Consider the following 20,801-nt stretch of genomic DNA (forward strand, 5'->3'; position numbering starts at 1 on the left):
TCGAAATGCCAACAGAGAATGTTAACCAAAAACCAACAGACATACAATCAAGACTTCATCCAGAACACAGGGCAAATGGCATATTTAAATAGAGGGAATGCATCGACGTCACTTTCCCGCCGTAACACGCCCCCTCAGCCGGGGCTGAGTGGCAGAAGAGCTGCTGCGTGACTGGAGTTAGTGGAGGAAAACACGGGTAGAGCAAACGATCCTTACAACTTACCAAAGATTCAGTGATCCATGGATGATGATATGCAGCCAGGAATCGTGTTTTCCTGACATTTTTAGGAGCCTCATTTTGACAAGAATGTTTATAACTGTTATTCATCACATTTTTCAAGTGAATCCTGCATGTATATGTGGATGGGTCCGTGTTTTGAAGCGTGTAGTGGTGGTAATATACTTTATATTCACTAAAAGCTGTCACTCATTCAATAAACGCAATCTCACAAAGTTCTGCAGTGACGTTGGTATACAATGAATCTCTTATTTCCACTTACAGAGGTTCACGAGTTTGTGTGCCCATATAATCTTGGTGAACGTGGTAAAACAGATTTGGCTTGCTGTCTGCTATAGAGGGGCTCGGAGAGGATGTTCTACCCGAGCTCTGATTGCCCCCCTATAACAGGCAAATTGAATGGATAAAATAAAAAAAGAGTCATTTATATAGCGCTTTCATATGTACTACTCAGAGCCGGCCCTAGACCTTTGGGGGCCCTAAGCAAAATTTGGTTGGAGGCCCATGACCGTTTTAAGCAATGACTACCTTATAACTATACTGTACATATATCTACTATGTTACTTTAAAATTTTGTAGTCTATTAAATGGCAAAAAAAAAAAAAAAAGGAGAATGTGTATTGCTATCTCTACAGGAACTTATGTGCCTTTTTTAGACACAAATATTGAACTGAAGAATTAACTTGCATTTATCAAACAGCCAACTTCAGTGTAGCTTTAAGCTGTTTATACTTGACGCGTCCGCACGAGCGCGGCAAAAATTGCGTCATCGAGGAGTGCGCGAGACCCAATTTCGCTTGGCGGTGTGCACGTCAAATTTTGTAACTTTTCGTGCGGCTCCGTAACCGAAGAAGCTCGAGGCGAATCTGGCCGAGCATGACGTCTCATCACGCCTGCACCCAGTCTGCGCTTCGAGTATAATAAACACCTCCCCAAACAGATGAGGCGAGGTGCGTGCGCTCTCTAGGGGGCCCTCTGCAGGCCACGGGGCCCTTTGCAATTGCAAGGGTCGCTTAGTGGCTGGGCCGGCTCTGGTACTACTGTACACCCCAAGCGCTTTTCACTTGTATCAGGGATCTCTCCTCAACCACCACCAGTGTGGTGGACGCAGTTATAAAAGGAGGAGCAGGGGAGGAGGAGGGATGCTGCAGGAACTAGAAAGGGGAAGAGGTAAGCTGCTGGTTTTATACCTTGGTATTAATTGAAAGATTAGATGGGCGTACTTCCTCCCGAAATTACGTTTATTAACTTCACATTGCTGCACGTGTTTAACTGAACTCAGCACCGGGACAAACACTCGAGCAGTGAGTGATTCCAAATTCAACACCTGTGATTGGCCAATTCCGTTGTAGAAGTCTACAAACATGTCTGTGATTGGCTACATTACTCACCGAGGCGAAAACACGTTGGAAATGTAATCATTTGACAAGTGCAAATACAGATACACACTGGATCTTTTGCTAGCTCCTTTTCGCTGGTAATATGGAATTCTTACAGAGGATTACAGATCACAGACAAGCAGTTATGGGCAGCTTTTCACTCTAAAAGCAGAAGCATCAGCAGGTGGCAGTGGTTTGAGTGAGAAAATACACGCTATTATCAAGTCCGTCTCAAGCTCAGAACAGCGATGTCTATGCGGTCCGTGGACAAGCCTCCCCCTACCCCCTTCTGGCGCAGGGCCTGGCTTTGTGTGTTTTCGCTGCATTCGCGCTGTAAACCAATGCTGCCTCTCAGTCTCTCTGCCACTCAGCGTGGCACAATCACAGTTGCTCCAGCTGACAATGACGTCACGTGCATTCCCTCTATAGACAGGGTAATAAACCAAGAAAACAAGACACAGGTGAAATAGGTTGACTAATAATGAACAGAGGATACTGGGTAATGAAGTCCAAGAATAACAGAGTCTATGGAAATGAGACTGCCATCTGCGGGCACATAAGGGTACCGCAGCTGACGTAACAACTATAAAGGAGATGAGCCATTACATGAGCCAAATGTAACGTTTGCTTTTGAACTAACATTTTTTAAATGTACTTTTGCTATAGTAAAATAAATGTTCAGTGATATCTTCCAAAGCTTTTTTTAATTTTGATGCATTTTCTTCTCAAAATATTGTTGATATGGCAAAAAGGAAATACACTAAGTTTTGTCATCCTGGCATGTGTGGAAATTGTTATACCATGTGTGTCACAAGAAAAGGAATCATTATGATATAGCTCACACAGTTAGTCTTATTGTTTAAATCTCATTTTCTTGATTTACCGTGAGTACCATGTTTTACCATGCCTAATATCGATCTAGCTTGCTGCAGTGTGCATAGAAGCTGCAGAGCGAACGCACAGATTAGCATTATAACATAACTTTCAGCACACTCAAATGTGGAAAAAAAGGGACCTCTAGCAGTGAAAAATTACACATTGTGGCATTTCACGAGTTCACACTTGGTCTCACAGAATTCTGTGAAATGAACACAGACCCTTAACTCAAAAGCTGTGGTAGTTTTACGGAATCGCTGAAAATTCTGTGAGGGGTCCATGGATGTGATGCCTATGTAAGTCAATGACAAGCAGCATCCATTTTTCTTGAATAATGAAACCAATGAAAAACTCAGATTTTTCTTTAAAGAAAAATCTTTAAAGGGGGGGGGGGGGATGCTGTTTCATGCATACTGAGCTTTTTACACTGTTAAAGACTTGGATTCCCATCCTAAACATGGACAAAGTTTCAAAAACTAAGTTGGACGTTTGATAGAGTATTTCTGTGTCAAAAATACCCCTTCCGGTTTCTCACAAGTTTCGGAGAGTTTGACTAGAGCGAGAGAGCAATGCACGCCCATAAACACTGCTCTCTAGCTGCAGATCCACTCGTTCGTGCAACACTTCTGTCGCGCCGTGCTCCACTTTATACCTATGGGTGACGTCAAGCGACTTTAACGCGCCCACATTACATTCCGGAAATGCAGCGCTGCATTTGAACCGATTTGAACGCACAAATGACGGGAAGCTTCACAACATCACGCTTCAGTCGTGTCGCAAAAGTGGATCTCCACGGTCACTGCTGTCACAGGACTTCATGGAATCAACAATATTACCAAAGAAGTGTGTTTTTGATGGAGCGGTCCCAGCGATAAAGGTTCACGGTCCTGCTTTGGAAACAGGCGGTGAGTAAAACTGCTTCAAATGTCTATGTTGTTCGCGTAAGTAAACATCAGTAAACAACACGATTGTGTATAGTTAATTTATCAATGGAGCATGCAATCTATGGTGTGTGTTTAAATACATTTGTTTAGCTGACCAATATAGGTGTCAGTTTGTTTATTGTAAAACCATCCCAAACATTAAACCTATAGGGGATGTTCTCACAAAGAGTGCTTCTTCATTCAGATGCGATACTCCATTGTTGTTCTATGTATAACGTTACACTAGTCTGACGTGCAAAACTGTTTTGCTTGCTACTGCTAAGGTTTAGCCGCATACAATAGTCCATAAACGAAATCATGTCATCATAAACCATGAGTAAACACACACAAATGTTGACAGGCCACTACAGTACATACCACAGAGACGGACGTCCTGCTGTTGCTGCTTCACCTGTTCTATTTATTTCAGCCTCCAGATCTGATTCTGGTTCATATATGTATTAGTTGAATCTGATTGATAGCCATGGTTTATTAGGGTAAAGTTTTCTTTTCCACGCTTGAGGATGTCGCAGCTGGGTGTGCTCGTTAATCTTTAGCTCCGTCCACACGATACGCCTCCATCCGCTCATTTTTTTTCGGAAAGACTCGGTACAGCCTATCTTTCTTTTATGAATATAATAAAACTAAAGACTTTTCGGAGATATGAAGGATGCAATACTACTTTATAGGTACTCAAGACTGACATGAGATTGACTGAAACTCAAAATTTTCCGTGTAAAGATAGGACCACTTTCTTATCAGTATAGCAATGTATAACAAAGCTCACACAAGATGTCGCATTCAAAAACATCATAACTAATAAGTAATAGGCTATTTTCTACACTGGTTTTGAGGCTCTCTTTTAAACGCTAAGGGTTGACATAGTGAAAATCTCAAAACGATTAATAATAGACACCGTAAGACAGAAATACTGCATCCCGTTTCAATGCTCATTTTCGTCAGCTGAAAGCGTACTCGTTTACTCACATAACCTCAGTTCCTTGAGAGAGGTCTCTCGTATTGCGTATGGGAAAAAAGCTCATTTTCTCGAGAATATGAAGCAAAAACTTTATTCTATAAAGTATCTATTTAAAACGCAGTGCGGCTGCAAAGCAAATGTGACAGAGTCAGCTACGCGCTGATTGGCTGTGCTGCGGCAACTGCAGGAACCTATGGCGAGGCAGCTGAGAGAGCGAGCCAATAAGGAACGCTGAAAAAGCCCGCCGGTAGAGGTTGCCTGAATTAGCATATTGAGGCTATGAAAGACCGTGTTCTGCTATAGGATTTCAGGTCAAAAATCGACTGAATCGATATCCTGAGAAGCACAGCGCGTTACGCAATACTCGTTCACTCTCTCAGGGAACCGAGGTTATGTGTGTAACCAGGTTTTATAGTATGCAGTATAAAAAACACATGCCTGTGAACACAGGTTTTTAAGTGTCAAGTGAGATAAGGCCGGAAGTAAATCGGGCCTGAGAAAGAATGACAATAGCCATTAAATGGACAGGATCCCGGCTTGTAAAGCGGGGACTTCCAAGTTATAAAACCTGATAAATGTGGACGGAGAGGCCCAGCCTGCCGCCGCACAGATATCTTCCAAAGGTATGGCCACATGACTATGCCCATAACGAGGCCATGCTTCTAGAGTGGAAAGCACTTTAGAAATATGACCATGTCTTGGTTTGAGGACGACCCTGGAGTCGTTAGGCCCAAACTCGAGACAGGATGCACTGGTGGAGAGCGCGTGTAAATCCACTCGCTTGACTAAGGCCATAGCAAGCAGAAAAGTGGTTTTGAGTGAGGGGTGCTTTATGCTCACAGACTGAAGTGGTTCAAAGGGGGAGCCCTTTATAGCTTCTAATACTGTGAAAAGGTCCCATATAGGAACTGAGGGGGGGCGAGGAGGGTTCAGTCTCCTGGCGACCTTAAAAAAAGCGTACTATAAGCTTGCTTTCCCCAGTGACTGTCCTGAGACCTGCGCGTGATGTGCAGCTATTGAGGCAACATAAACCTTGAGCGTGGAGGGGGAACGACCCGCGTCCATTAGCTCTTGAAGGAAGGCGAGCACTTCTGCCACCTCGCACGAGTGTGGATCGAGGTTTCGTGCTGTGCACCAGTTAACGAATACGACCACTTCAGAGCAAAGAGCCGCCTGGTTGCGGGAGCTCTAGTCTGGGAAATAGTATTCATAAACTCTCTCAGAGAGATTTACGGGTATCCATTGACAGGCCATACATGAAGGGCCCATAGATCGGGGCAGGAATACCAGATTTTCCCTTTTGCCTGCATGAGGAGATCTCTCCTCAGCGGAATCGACTGTGGGGCTGAGTCTAACATCTGAGTCAGCTCAGAGAACCATATTCTGTTTTTTTCCACATCGGGCTATTAATAGGACTGTGGATTTGGTTTCCTTGATCTTTCTGATGGCCTGTGGCAACATCGCGATCAGAGAAAAAGCATACAGCAGGTGTCTGGGCCAGGGGTGGGTCAGCGCATACCTGCGTTTGGAGAAAAATATTGGACAGTGAGCGTTGTCTCCTGAGGCGAAAAGATTACGAGCATTACCCTTTTAAACCATGCACGTTTTAAACCATAGCCCATCATTTTTTACCATCGTTAAACTAGCAAAAAGGGAATTCGGACATTCCCTAAGTGCACTAGCACCGTGTGCTTTATAGCATGCGCTTAGACCGTTAAAATAGGGCCCTTTATGTTAATAGGGACCTCTCAATCAGAGGTCTGAAGTATTTGAGTAAGTGAAATTAGTTTCTGTACTCAAGTATCTTTTACTGAGTATCAAAGATATTAGCTAGTTTTACTCTCTACTTCACTACATTTTTGGTCTACTGTAGGATGCATGTAGGCCTACTCTTAAGTAATACAATTACTTGTTATATTTTGCATGTCACCTCACTTTTTCTGCAGCAGTTTCTTTCTGCTACAAAAGAAGCAACATCGCCATCACCAGGGCACTTGAAGGTACTAAGACTTACTTTACATGAATGCGAACAGACGTTCATGAACCAGGACATCCAGTGCAAGTTTGACAATTTAATTTTACTTAACTTTATTTAATATATATCGGTTATATTGAAGAGACCTTTTTGAAGGATATTGGTTTTCTTATGCCCTTTTTGAGCATTTGAGCTTAACTGAGACTTGAGTGCTTGTAGATGTTTAAGAGGCTATTGAGTTGACCTTAATTTATTGCAATATTGAGATGTTTTATTTTGACTTTAAAATATAAACATGAGACTGCTCTGCTCACAAATTGAAAATATTCTTGTTGTTCACTGGCATATCTCTTAGGTGTTGAGGACTTGTGCATCTTTGAGCCTACATTATGAGTACAATACTTTAGGATGGCTACTGTTAAAATCAGATACTCTAAGACTCTTTTACTCAAGTCATATTAGAATTTGTGACTTAAATTGGTAGCCTACTCTCAATTCTTACTGTACTGGCAATTTGAATATCACGTGATTCACACATTGATCACTAACAGTTTCATTTTGAGTTTGGCTATGACTTCAGTTTCAAAAGCAGGCAGATGAAATGCAATGGCAGCCTAAACAATCTGAAACTAGAACAACCTACAGCATTAATTTAACAGCCCTATAATGTCCGGCATTAAGAGATCAGAGATAACTGAAGTTATATATGATGATGTGATGACTGAGACTGTGGAAATGGACAGAAGAGAAAGAGTGGAGAAGATGGTGGATATCTATGAGAGTACAGATACTGTGAGACATTATGATCTGAGGACAAACACAGAGAGACATCCGCCACTTCAGCACACAGGTAACATAATTCAGCGGATACACATTATAATTTAGTAGTCTTATCTCTTTTCTAAAGTTCTTTGGTTTATTTTGTGAAAGTCTCAACATTCTCTAAACTCTAAGTACAATGGTCACAACTGTTTTATGGGACATCATGTCTAAAAAATTTAACTAAAAAGTAACTCAACCAAAACATTTAACTATTATTATTTTTTGTCATCATGTGAGATGTACAGGTCAAAATATTTTTTCAGCATGGCAGTTAACTTTTTCACTGAGCTTTTTATATACATGTTTCATCAGTAGGTAAATGTTTACAGGGAGAAGACATTCAAGGAATATGTACATTTGAATGTACTCTTTTGTAGCAATGTGTTACATGCAAATTAAATTATGACAGTTTTACTGAGAATAATGACAATTTAGTTTGAACAAGAAATTATTTGTTCAGAAATCTGAACTTATTGTTTTGAGAGATTAGTTGAGAATTGAACCAAAGTGAATGAGAATGAAGAAGTTTGAAGACTAAATTACGCTTGTGTTTGTTGTCTTCAGGAAGTGTCTCAGTGAAGAACGGAAAGCACAGAGCAGTTGAAGTGTGTGTGTGTCTGCTGTGTGTTCTTCTGCTGACTGCTGTAATGGTGCTCTGTGTGTATTTCACCACTGAGAGAAACCAGTTACTAACCCACATCAATAATCTGACTGAGGAAAGACGCCAGATAATAACCAAATATGAGCAGATAAAAAACAAGACTGATGAACTCCAACGTGGCCTTAATGAACAAGGTAATTTTGTGTTCATACTATCATTCAACTCCAATAAAAATAAGCATTGACTGAAATATCAAGTATTAAAAATAAATATTTAATATCTAAACTTGTGTATTAACAGATCAGCGTGCTGACAACTTTAAATGGATTTACTACAACTTCAGTTTTTATTATTTTTCATCTGAGGGGAAGAGCTGGAGTGAGAGCAGACGAGACTGTCAACAGAGAGGAGCCGATATAGTGATCATAAACAGCAAAGAGGAACAAGTGAGTGAGAAAGAAAAGGATGTTGTGTTTGTTTGTGCACATTGATACATATGGGCTGGTCTGTTTTAACTAGTCAGAGAAAGGTTTACTACTATTAAAGGGATACTTCACCGCTTTTTCATATTAAACTATGTTATTTCCTTAACTAAGACGAGTTGATACACACCTCTCTCATCTCAGTGCGTGCACTTAATCTCTCTGACGCGCGGTGACGATCTGATAGCATTTAGCTAAGCCCACTAGCCCAGTTCATTCACTGGTACCAAAAAGAGATCAAGTTAGAAGTGACCAAACACTTCCACGTTTTCTCTATTTAAATACAGTTACACGAATAGTTGAACGATCAAGTATGGTGACATAAAATAAAATGTGGCGCTTTTCTAAGCGGATTAAAAAGGAGAACTATAATGTATGGCGGAATAGCACTTCTGAGAGTACTTGCGGAGTGAAACGTGAAGGTGTTTGGTCGCTTCTAAGTTGATCTTTGTTTGGTACCAGTGAATGAACTGGGCTTAGTGGGCTAAGCTAAATGCTATCAGATCGTCACCGCGCATCAGAGAGATTAAGTGCACGCACTGAGACGAGAGGTGTGTATCAACTCGTCTTAGTTAAGGGAATAACATAGTTTAATATGAAAAAGCGGTGAAGTATCCCTCTAATGTAATTTTTATTATTACAGATATTATACAATATATTACTGTTCTATGCAGGAGTTTTTGCAGAAGGTTGTTGGTAATAATTATTTTTGGATCAGTCTGACAAAGAAAGAGGGAGTGTGGAAATGGATTGATGGCACCACAATAACAAATGGGTAAGAGATCACTGAATTTAAAGCTGCTGTCAGTAACTTTTTACAAAAAGATTTACAAAAAATGTATAATGAGAATGTACAACATCAATCAATTTTCCAAACCGTGTTTTTGCCTTACCTTGAATCATTATGGTTCTCTTATAATAAGTGTTTATATTGGGAATATTTCAGGCCAGACTGGTAGGTCCCGCTGCGGAGGAGCACAGTCCCTGCGTGACTCGCCCATAGACATACACAGAGAGAAGTAGCTCCGGCTGCAATGTTCTTCCGCAAGATGCATGCAGTTCTGTTTATTAACCACTAGAGTGCAAAAAGTTACAGACTGCAGCTTTAACTGATAATTAACCAGAATTTCTCTACTGTGAGTGTGATATCATAATCATAACTGACTCTACTGGAAATCAAACAGTTTTCTTCATTGTTGTTTCAGGTACTGGAGTTCTCAGGGCCCGTCTTCAAATAATAACTGTGCTGTAATGACTTCATCAGGTTGGAATGATTGGCCATGTGATAATTATCAGTCTTTAACTAAATGGATCTGCAAAATAACCATTTTAAAATCCCACATTACATAAAATAAATATCTTTATGAGATTCATCAGCTTTTGAAATATGCAGCTTAATTGGAAATCTGAGATCTTTGTTATTTATCTAAATTAGAGATTAGATAAATTGATCCAGTCCATTAAAGTCTCTGGATATTGCTCATGAGAAAGGCTCAGTGTTCTGGTGTCTCATCATAAAGAAGGTCTTCAGCAGTTTTCTCTCCCTGCTGGAGATATCAAGAGCAATCACAGCCAGCAGACAGACGGACGGTCCCTCATCCTCCTGTGACTCTAGTGATAGATGGATCACCGCGGATGTGTATTTGTCTTTCCTCATCAAAGCCTCAGACTCTTAAACACTGCAACTCAATTACAGAAGCTTTACTCTACTTCCTTTCCACAAACGTGTATTGGATATATTGGATACTTGGTTTTGTTTCATACATTTTAAAGGCACAATATGCACTATTTTTATATCCCAAAACCCCTAGAGCAATGTTATATTTTGAAGACTTGTGTGCTTACATTATTCCAAATGTTTCCAAGAATGTTTAAATCCAGAGAAATAATCCATGCATCGCCTATCAATGCATTACCCTCGATTTCCAGGTTTATTTTGTAGAAACCAAACACCAAAGATGCTTTAATATATTATGCGTTTTATTTGACAGGTGAGCAACTGTTTGGAGACATTCATCAACAGAAAACTAATTATTGGCATATAGCTCATCACAGTTAATCTTATTGTTTAAATCTTGTTTTCTTGATTTACCACGAGTACCATGTTTTACCATGCCTAATATCGATTTAGCTTACTGCAGTGTGCAACAAGTGTCTCATACTAGTAGCTGCAAAGCGGACGCACAGAGTAGCATTACAACAGAACTTTCAACACACTCAAATGTATATAATATGATAAACAGCGCTGTGTTACCCCAGGTGATCGGAAAAAGCGGAAGTGCTCATCTGTATAGCATAACAAAAAAAAATCTAGATTTTTTTCTCAGCGAAATCAGGCATCATCAAGCTACGCCTTTGTTTTGAATAAGCGACCTCTAGCAGCGAAAAATGACATATTGTGGCATTAAAGAGGTACTTCAGCGCTGGAAAGATGAATTTGTATTTAAACTGGGTCATTAATGTAGTAGAAATGTGAAATTAGATCAGTCTTTCTAGACTGAGAAAAGACAGAAAATTCGTCCGAGGGGCTGCCTGCGTTACTTTCGTTTTGTTTTTTTCATTTGATTAAAGTTGTAAAATGTTTGCCGGTTCCCGCCTCCTTCCTTCCCATATTTATGAACTTTATTACACTGAACGTGTTAATATAATGAGTCACCAGCGAGCGTCAGAGTGTCCGAGTCAGATTACATTCACCGTGATGAATGAGCTGAATGAGTTGAATGAGCTGAGATGAGAGCTGAGGTAATCGCGACCGCGGCAAACATTCACAGCACGTGTTCAGTCTGGTGCGTTTACAGCTCATACCTTTGGAAGCTTAACTTATAGGAATTTTATTTGAAAAGTTGAAACACTCACTTTGATCCGCCGGCCGCTCCGTTTACATGAATGCCCGCGACTGCCTGAGTTGAGTGCTGTGAGTGCTATCCTACTCCCCATATGCGCGGGTTGAAAACATGCGGAAATGGCTCCCTCTGCTCGATGTAGTCTTAAGCCTTTGGCCAAACATTCCTCCGATGATGCAAATTGACAATATTTGCGTCATTGAAGGATTTTTTCCAGAAATAAAATGCATACATCTCTAGTCTCGGGGGGATATGAGGAGGGGGCGCAATCATTCGAATATACTCCAGGGTTTCTACTGATACAAAGCCATATGCTAATCGCTGAAGTAACCTTTTAAGTGTCCAGATACTTTTTGGGCATAGCTTGTACATATCTTGAAAACTTTAGGCATTTGTATTGCAGCACTTCCTGTTCTGTATACATTTCTAATTAGAAGTCCCTTTGGGTAAATGAAAATACTTGTAAATTTTCCTAATAATGGCCATAGATTGTAACTACACCTATACAAACTGCCACACCCTTGTGATTGCTTGCAATGAATATGCATTACACAGTTTGGACCATGCTTAATTATTCATATTGATATTGTAGCAGAATTATAGCTTTAGCAGATACTTGCTAAATAAGGCTTTGTTTTGATTTGCGGACATTTTGCCATCGCCCAGGTCAGTCATGACTCGTGAGCATTGGAAAAGAGGTGAACTAGTCCCAAAAACACACTCTGGCGTCTTGTCCAAGAGTTATACATCAAGACAGCAGGGCTCAATTCATTACACAATGGTACAAAAGTGGACAATGTGTTATTCTTGAATAATGAAACCAATGAAAAACTCTACCCTTAAAAGATTAGTTCACCCAAAAATGAAAATTCTGTAAATAATTACTCACCCTAATGTCGTTTGACACTCCGTTCCTCTTCAGATCACAGTTTAAGATATTTTATATTTAGTCCGAGAGCTTTCTGATCCTCCATTGAATGCATGTATACATATACTGTCCCTTTCCAGAAAGGTTATTAAAACATCATCAAAGTAGTCCATATGTGACATCAGTTGATTATTCATGATTCAGATCGTGTGTCAAACTGCCAAACTGCTGAAATCACGTGACATTGGTGATCCGAATCATGAATCAATATGCTGATTCATAACCATTCTAATCTTTGTTCTTAAAAAACGAAAATTTTAAAAAAAAACGAACACGGAAGAGAAGACTGCTGAATCAAGTGATAGTTTTTGTTATTTTTGGGACCAAAATGTATTTTCGATGCTTCAAGAGATTCTAATTAACTAACTGATGTCACATATACTGTGATGATGTCTTTATTCCCTTTCTGGACATGGACAGTATAGTGTGCATACACTTAGATACGCTGTCGGACTAAATATAAAATATCTTAAACTGTGTTCCGAAGATGAACGGAGGTCTTATGGGTGTCGAATGACATTATTATTATATATTTTTGGGTTAACTAACCCTTTAAGGTGCGGTCAATTTAGCGAAATTTCAGCAAAATTTGACATCCAAAGATAGGACCATTCTCTTGTCAGAGTATAGCAAAGCTCTCACAGAAGTCGCTTTCAAACCAAGCAGCTTTCTGCACAAGTGAAATTTGTGTGGGGTACTTTTTCACCCTCACGTGAAATCCACGCAACAGTAAATAAAGGATCCTTAGAGGTGTGGCCACATACATTGAAATTTTATAGCAAAAAAGGTCAACTTTCTATTGTCAATAATGTCCTCTAAACTGATCACACACACACTCCTACTGGAATACGATCTCCCAGCAATGCTAAATGTGACCTCACCTTTAGAGAAAAAGGGAAAGACCCAGTCAAGACAGAAACCATTATAAATCAAGGCAACATAGCAGGTCAGGCAAAAAATAACTCTTGAGGAAACGTGTGTGGCTTTACAGGGACCAGAACAATGGGACGAGAGAGGGCGGCTCAAGTATGGCTACAGTAGAGGGAAACTAGCGATGACCCCCAAGGAGCTTGTGGAAGACTCGTGGCTTCCTGTCCTGGTTCATGCCTCCCGCACTCCCTCCAGTGTGACGGGGGGCTCTAGTGCACAGGATAGGGGTCGCAGGGCCAGAAAAGGTTGAGGGAAAGGTTCCTGGCCAGGGAAATCCTGTCTTTCAACAGCATCACACCGTGGTTCAGGACCCTCACTGTGTCTTCAGGCCCCTTAGGGACTGTTAGCTCAAAATTGCAGATCTACCGATTGTCTGACCAAGCAGGCCACACTTCCTCAGCGCTTTATGATTGAACCTGAGGTCAGGGAGAGCGTACGCCAGGAGTTTCCAAATTTCAGAAGCAGGCCAAAGATCATCAACACCTTCAGTATAAGCGCCGTCTTCAGACACCTGAGGTTCTTCCTGCTTGAGAAGCGATACTAAAGTCTGAATATAGTGGACGGACACGTCGGCGGTATGCATGATGCGATCGCACCGGATCTATGGGTGTGAGACCAGGAGTGCTCATCCTCCCTGATGCACAAAGCATCCCTTCATGAGCAGCTCTATTCTCTCCTTTGTGAGCGCTGGTTTTAGGGCAGTCTCAAGCGCTCGCTCTCTCAGGCCTGACACTGGAGCTAAATGACTTCCCTGTCATCAGCTGAGCCCACAGCCGGATCAGCTGCAGGCATTCTGGCGAGCCGAGCTGACAGCTCTCTCCTGATCACAGAGGCTCACAGAGGCACATCGTAAATGGTATGCAGTAAATTAAATGAGGCTGAGCGACATTATGCGGCCCTGATGGGAAAACATTACCTGTCTGTCAAAACTAGAATGCATCCTTGTCTAAAAGCAATGACAAACTGATATGCATAAAGTGTGTGGTAAACCTTATGTTATGAGGACAAAATATCCTCACAAAGATGGCAATATCCGAAATCCTTGTCCTTGTGGGGAAATTTTGATGAGAGACAGAGAGAGTGAGAGAGATATAATTGGCATGAACATTGTTATTGGGGGTCCATGAAAATACTTACAAAGAGTTTGTGGATTGATCGTTAAAATACATTTTTGCAAAAAATTAAAATAAATAAATATTAATAAAATAAATCCATACATTTATTAAAAATGTCAGAAAAGACTTTTACATTGTTACAAAAATATTTTTGAAATAAATGCTGCTCTTTTAAACCATTAATCAAATGCATTCATTCATTCATCCATCCATTCATTTCTATTCATCCGAATATTCTGAAAAAAGTATCATGATTTTCACAAATATATTAAGAGAAATGTTTTTTGAAGAATGAGTGATGACCTAGAAAAAACAGATTTGATCACGGGAATACATTCTATAAAAAAATAAAATAAAAAATATAATATTACAAAAAATAAAATAATAATAAATAATAAAATAATTAATTTATATATATTAAATTTATACTAAAATTTTTGTGGCAACAAAATGTATTGCAGGTCAAGGGGGTTGACTAAATTCGATTGCAACTGTGTGTGTATACTATATATATATATATATATATATATATATATATATATATATATATATAGTATACACACACAGTTGCAATCGAATTTAGTTTTACATTTTACATTTATTCATTTACATTTTGTTAACTGTAAATGAAACCACCCAGATGCAGAGTGCACTCAGAAAAGACCTGCAATAAAATGTCCTTTTGCTGCCTTTTAACAGTTGGATAGCGCTATTGGTGTAAAGTGTCTCTTGTCTGCAAAAACAACTAGATGCCACACACAGACAAACACAACTTCTTCCAGACAGGTGTAAGAACCAACAGTAACATGCATCATTATATCAGTGCATTGACAAGAGCAACTGCTTAATTTAGATCTAAATGCTTCTCTTTTTAAGACATTTGTAGCGCTTCATAAATCTGACTTAGGCTATATCTCAGTCTATCCCAGAAGTAGGCCTAGCCATTAAACCGACCTATTGAACAAATCAGCTTATAAACTGGTAACTCTGCTTTTGGATCATGCTGGCATTTATAGGTTGTGTTTACTTTTTTTTATTGGTCCAACCATCATGAACACTTTAAATAACCAGATCCTATTTTGTTTGTGGTTCAGAATACCTACTTGAATTATTCAGTCATTTTTTACTCACCCATATACATAAAAGAAGGAAAATGTTTCCCCCACTCCACAATGAAAGTCAACTGGGTGGACCATTGTTCAGAACCCAGAAGGATCAGGAGTCAGGATTCTTCATGTTTAGAAAGACACACGCATAAATAAATGACAGGGGTTTTTTTTATTATTGTTGATGAACTATCCATTTAAACTTTATTTCCCAGCAGGGTTGTTTTATTAGCCTACTGTAAGGAAATAATGATCGCGATGTAAATATAATTCAGGGTCTAAACTGCACATCAAGTATGAATTTACCATCTTGTCCATCCATATTCTCATTGATTCAGTAGCCTATTATAGTTTGTGAAAACTTACCTCCACTTTTTTCTTCCACCCCGACCCTGTCAGTCGTAGGAAGTAAAGGATTGAAGACGGAGTCAATATGTTATGAAACAGCGCCACCTGCTGGTCTACGTAAAATGTATGGCGTCGATGACAGTAATCTGTTGAAGTGACAGGAGTTTGTAAGCTTTCTCTTGCCGTTTACTAGACACAAGTTATACTTTCTCTACTCTTCCTCGGTATTAGTGTAATTATTATGAATGGCAGCTGCTGGTCTATCGACGCATTCAAGTTATTGCTACTCTGATTCATGTCAGTTTTAAGCCTGTTTTTTACATTTACTTTTATTTGACCTTCTCTTTTTTTGACAATCCTCTGATTTGAAGAAAACACTTATCAAATTTTTATCAACATTTATCAACGCAGTCCTCGTTGTTAAAATAGGGAGAGCGGGGCACAAAATTTTGAAACTTTCTCAGCCCCCCCCCCCCCCCCCCACATCCACATCCACACCAATTATTAAAATAGCCCTAAACACAGCTTAACATAGTTTAGAATATAATAATAATAATTTAATCATTTCTGACCATTGACCTTCAGTCTTTATTCACCTCTTTTCCATGGTATAATTCATAAAAGTATTTGAATATAGTTCTAATATGGGCACAATGTAGGCTAAACCAGTGTTAGACTTACAGCATGCCCCGCCTGCACAACTGGGATTTAAAAAGCCGCTTGTGTCTTCTGCTGGTTAAATGAGCATTAAAGAACTATATCTCAACTGTTAAATAACAAATATAAGATTAAAATATATCAGATTTGTCTAATTTAAAATAAACACAAAAACAGAGAATAAAAATGTAGGCTAGGCCTACTTGTGAAATCTTCCAAAGATTTTTTTTTATTATTTGGCGCCTTTTTTCTTTCTCCATATTGTTGATATGGCAACTAAGGTACTGAATACAGTAAGTTTGGTCATGCTGGCATTCGTGGGAAGTTTTAAACCACGCGTGTTCCAACTAGCCCCGTGTTACTTTGTGTCCCGCTCTCCCTTATAGCAAACTTTAATCAAGCAATGATACTGGGGATTGGGGAATAATGCATTTATGTGTAGACATTATGTAATATATCGTCTTAATATGTACTGTTAGATAAATAGTAAGTGTGGCATTATAAATAGTCTACAACATATTATTTCCAAACTTAAAATGGTTGGCTGTATAAAACCCGAAGAAGAACATTTTCTATTAAAATGATTTGTACAAGCAACTTTCACAATAGATGTATGTAAGCTTATATACTGCGTTACGAATACTGCCTTACAACCCCAGTGAGTGAGATAAAGGACTATAGAGAGAAAAACTAAAGAAAGATACCAGGTAGGCCTAAGCAACCTGATATACAATTCTGGAAAGTCTATGTGTATGGCAAAGAAAGTTCTAAACGTTAACCATTTTTGCTTTGTGTTTTTACTCTCTGAAAATTTCTGGGGGCCCCTTAGAACCTTCTGGAGGACCCCTGGGGTTCCCCAGACCACAGTTTGAAAACCCCTGATGGTGACAACTGATGTGACGTTTCGGTCCTGCTCTATGCTTCCCCAGTGGACGAATCTGGAACTATCTGTTCACTCAACTTTTGGACACTCTTGAAAAAATGTGACGACCTTTAGCTTTATATCAATCTTGTGTTTACTGTTCAGGTTAATCGTTTTGTATATTTTTTTTAGTGGGTTAAGGATAAAGGACAAAGGAGAGTGAAAACACTGCCAGCGCATTCAAAACGTTTAGCGAAAATGAATCTGTGAAAACTATTTACAGAAAAATTCAGTTACTTTTTTGCTATTTAGTTGATTGTTTTTATTTTCAGAGTGCTTTTTTCCATTTATCATTGTATTATCATTTTTGTTGTTGTTGTAGTAACAGTTTTTTTTTATAAATAGTTTTTATTAGTTAATTATTTTTGTTTTATACATAACATTAATTCCATATAGGCTTAGCCTATATGAGCACAAATAGGCTAAAGGAATGCCGTGTTATTAATTATATAGGCGCTAGTTTTATTTTTTATATAGCCTTAGAGATAATTAACCCGATAAACCTGATGTCCTAATTTGTAGGCTAGTAAACAGATTTTTTTCCACCATGTGTTTTGCATCAAGTCAAAGCATACAGGTTTTTACGATTCTCTCATTCCTCCAAACAAAGGCTAAATGTCATTCCACGTCACGAGATAATGACGTAGGCTAACAGATCTTCTCCGATAACTGCCACATAATAGAAATGAACACCGTGTCTGTTTGTTACCTTTTTTCTTTCTTAGAATAGCAATACGATAAGATAATGTAAACGACAGCTCACCTCAACCAATCAGTGTCCAGAGCAGAAACTTCTTCCTGGGAAGGGGGCAAGCCTGAACAAGTGAAACTAAAAGTTGAGGGAATGTTTTCTTGTCATGGAATGCATTTTTTTCTTCTCACGAGGAGGGGAACTCCATTTTATAGTTAGGCCTAATGTTCGCAATTCAGGAAATTCGACTGATGCCTATGAATAATTTCATCTGAACACCAACATTAACCTACTTTTTTGACACTTGAAAAAGTTTTGAGGTTAAATTATTTAATTTTGTGTCTGGGAACATTAATAATCCGACATTACATTTGTTAAATATCAAAGTTTTCGTGTCTAATTTGTTAATGATGGGTGTTTTTAGATTTGTGGAGTAAAAATTTTTTTTTGAAGAAATAAAATAAAATAAGATCTATTCATTATGCTGTTATTTTTCAAGGGTTAATCTTGAGTTTGATGTACTCATTAAAACCAAATTGAGGTTTGATTTTGAATTAATATGACATCTTCAATTTAAAAAAACAGCAATCTGTAGGCCTACATTTTCATATGATTAAGAATGATTTATGATTTAGAATGAATGTATTTTAGAAGAATATTTGTGGTAGCCTATCTGTATGATTTACCATTAGCTATTCAATTATTCAACTAAATTGTCCGTATATATATAATCAAAAGTCATATTCTGTAAGTTTACCCTGCCTCAGAAGAAGCTAGTTGTCATCTTTTATAATTTTACATTTTGTGGCATAACATCAAAATTATAAAATGTTTCTATTTATTCCCCTACTAATAGCCTACATTAAACGATGCATTAAGATCTCATAGGCAACATGCTAAACTTATTTGTTACATTTTCAAATTAGGCTTAAACTACGCGTCTTCCCCATTTTATATTCTATATAAGGTCATGTTATCTTGTTGCGTTATTGCGGTTCAGTGATGATTTCTACAAAAAAATAAGTTACTTTCGTTGTTATCGTTCTCACAATGTACATAGTGTACAGTACTGCTTATGTAAGTGCATAAGGTGGTCATTTTATCAGTTCAATGGAGAGTCTTCCTCTGATGAAGAACAGGTAGACGTACACAAGGAAATTGGACATATTCAAATACTACGTCGACTGGAATTCTTGGTCACGTTGTTTACTGCGTCACCGGCTATTTAAGCTCAGCTTCTAACAATAATTCAGAGAAGTGTGATAGATCACCGCAGTCAGACACTTCTGAAGGAGCTAGCGCCTGTTGATTCACTCAGACTCACACTGGTGAAACTAAACTGTCACGGATTTGAAATGGCGAAGAAAGGTAAAACTAAATTACTGAACAGTTTAAAATAAGTGTTATTCTAAAAATTAATAGCCTATGTTGTGATTACTTGAAACGTAACGAGTTTCGATTGTTCCCCATACAGAGCAAGCCGCTGTCGTCGAGTGCGCGCAGCAGTTGCGCAGAATTGGAGATCTTTTAGACTGGAAATACAAGTTACTGGAGCTCATAATCGCTCTCCAGAAGATGCAGAACGACAGAAAAAGCTGAAAAAAAGAAGGAATCTGATTCAACGTACACCTGACATCTGAAGAAGATTCATTTCTAAAGACGAGGTGCGTCGTCTTCCAAAAACAACAACAAAAAAAGCTGGACAGGAATGGCCTTCCGCGACGAAGACATGGATAGGATGGCCCTTGAGGACATCGAAACACCGTGGGCCATTTCTGTGCTATTCTGAGACTATGTTTGTCTCTTGACTGTTTCTCTGAGGGGGTTTGAGCTAGGAGTTTTCATTCATCGGGTCGAATTGCAGAGCTCGTTTACAACTGGACTTCTTTTTCTAACAATTCTGAATGTAGTAACCTATACTATACTCAATGATCTGTACAAATAGAGATGGTGGAGATGGAAATGGTTGCCCTTATTTATAGCCTATTTGCTTTTAGGCCTAGTCTAATGATAATGAAATGTAGCCTTTTTGATATGGAAACTGACTTCATTTATCGATGAAAAATACCTCGAGACGAGATGGTTAAAGGTTATGCTTGCCTTATATTTTAAAACTAACGCAGAAAATATTTCTAAGTGTCCAAATACTTTTTAGAAAGCACTGTACATTTTCTGCAATTGTATTTATCTTTTTTTTTTTTTTTTTTTTGAATAATTCCCACAATATTTTTTTCGAAATACAAAGCTTTTTAAAGCACTTATAAACGTACTTGCACATTTAGGTAATATCTATCTTTTCAATGATGTAGGCTATTTGTAATATGCAAATCTATATTGAGGTTACATGGCATTACTTATCATGTGACAGCAATGAAACTCGACCTACTGTAAGCCTATAAGCAACTTCCTGTATAAGCAATTGAGATACTTTCTGATTGTTTTATGTTGTTTTCTGAAACTGATTAAATATAACCAAGACTAAATAAACTGCTTGCATGTGTGATTGATCCCTTTTGATCAACATTTTGATTGATGAGATTTTGAAAAATTTCACAGGAAAAATTAACTATTTTATAAGTAAATGAATTTATTAGTCCTTTCAAATCGATTAATCGTGATTAATCAGAAAAGTTTGTTTACATAATAGTATATATATACAGTATATATATATATATATATATATATATATATATATATATATATATATGTGTGTGTGTGTGTGTGTGTGTGTGTGTGTGTGTGCACGTGCCTGTTTCTATAGGCCTACATTTACACACATACATGAATAAATATGTGTGCCAGTGTGCGTGTCTGTATAGGCTGTACATATATGAATAAATATGTGTGCGTGTCTGAATAGGCCTACATATACACATATGAATAAATATGTGTGCGTGTCTGTATATAGACCGACACATACACACATACATGAATAAATATGTGTGTGTGTCTGTATAAGCCTACATATACACATACATATGCGTGC

At 38.5% G+C, this 20,801-nt stretch overlaps 1 protein-coding gene across 1 annotated transcript; it reads left to right on the forward strand.

Annotated features, from left to right (window-relative positions):
• Nucleotides 1-19,002: 19,002 nt before the first annotated feature.
• On the forward strand, nucleotides 19,003-20,302 carry pmaip1 (phorbol-12-myristate-13-acetate-induced protein 1). The gene is made up of 2 exons (XM_067433365.1): nucleotides 19,003-19,183; nucleotides 19,290-20,302. The coding sequence occupies exons 1-2, from the start codon at nucleotides 19,171-19,173 to the stop codon at nucleotides 19,412-19,414; spliced, it is 138 nt and encodes a 45-aa protein (XP_067289466.1). The 5' UTR covers nucleotides 19,003-19,170; the 3' UTR covers nucleotides 19,415-20,302.
• The last annotated feature ends 499 nt before the right edge of the window (nucleotides 20,303-20,801 follow it).

This window comes from Pseudorasbora parva, chromosome 23, assembly GCF_024679245.1.
Source record: "Pseudorasbora parva isolate DD20220531a chromosome 23, ASM2467924v1, whole genome shotgun sequence".
In the NCBI taxonomy this organism is placed as follows: Eukaryota; Metazoa; Chordata; class Actinopteri; order Cypriniformes; family Gobionidae; genus Pseudorasbora; species Pseudorasbora parva.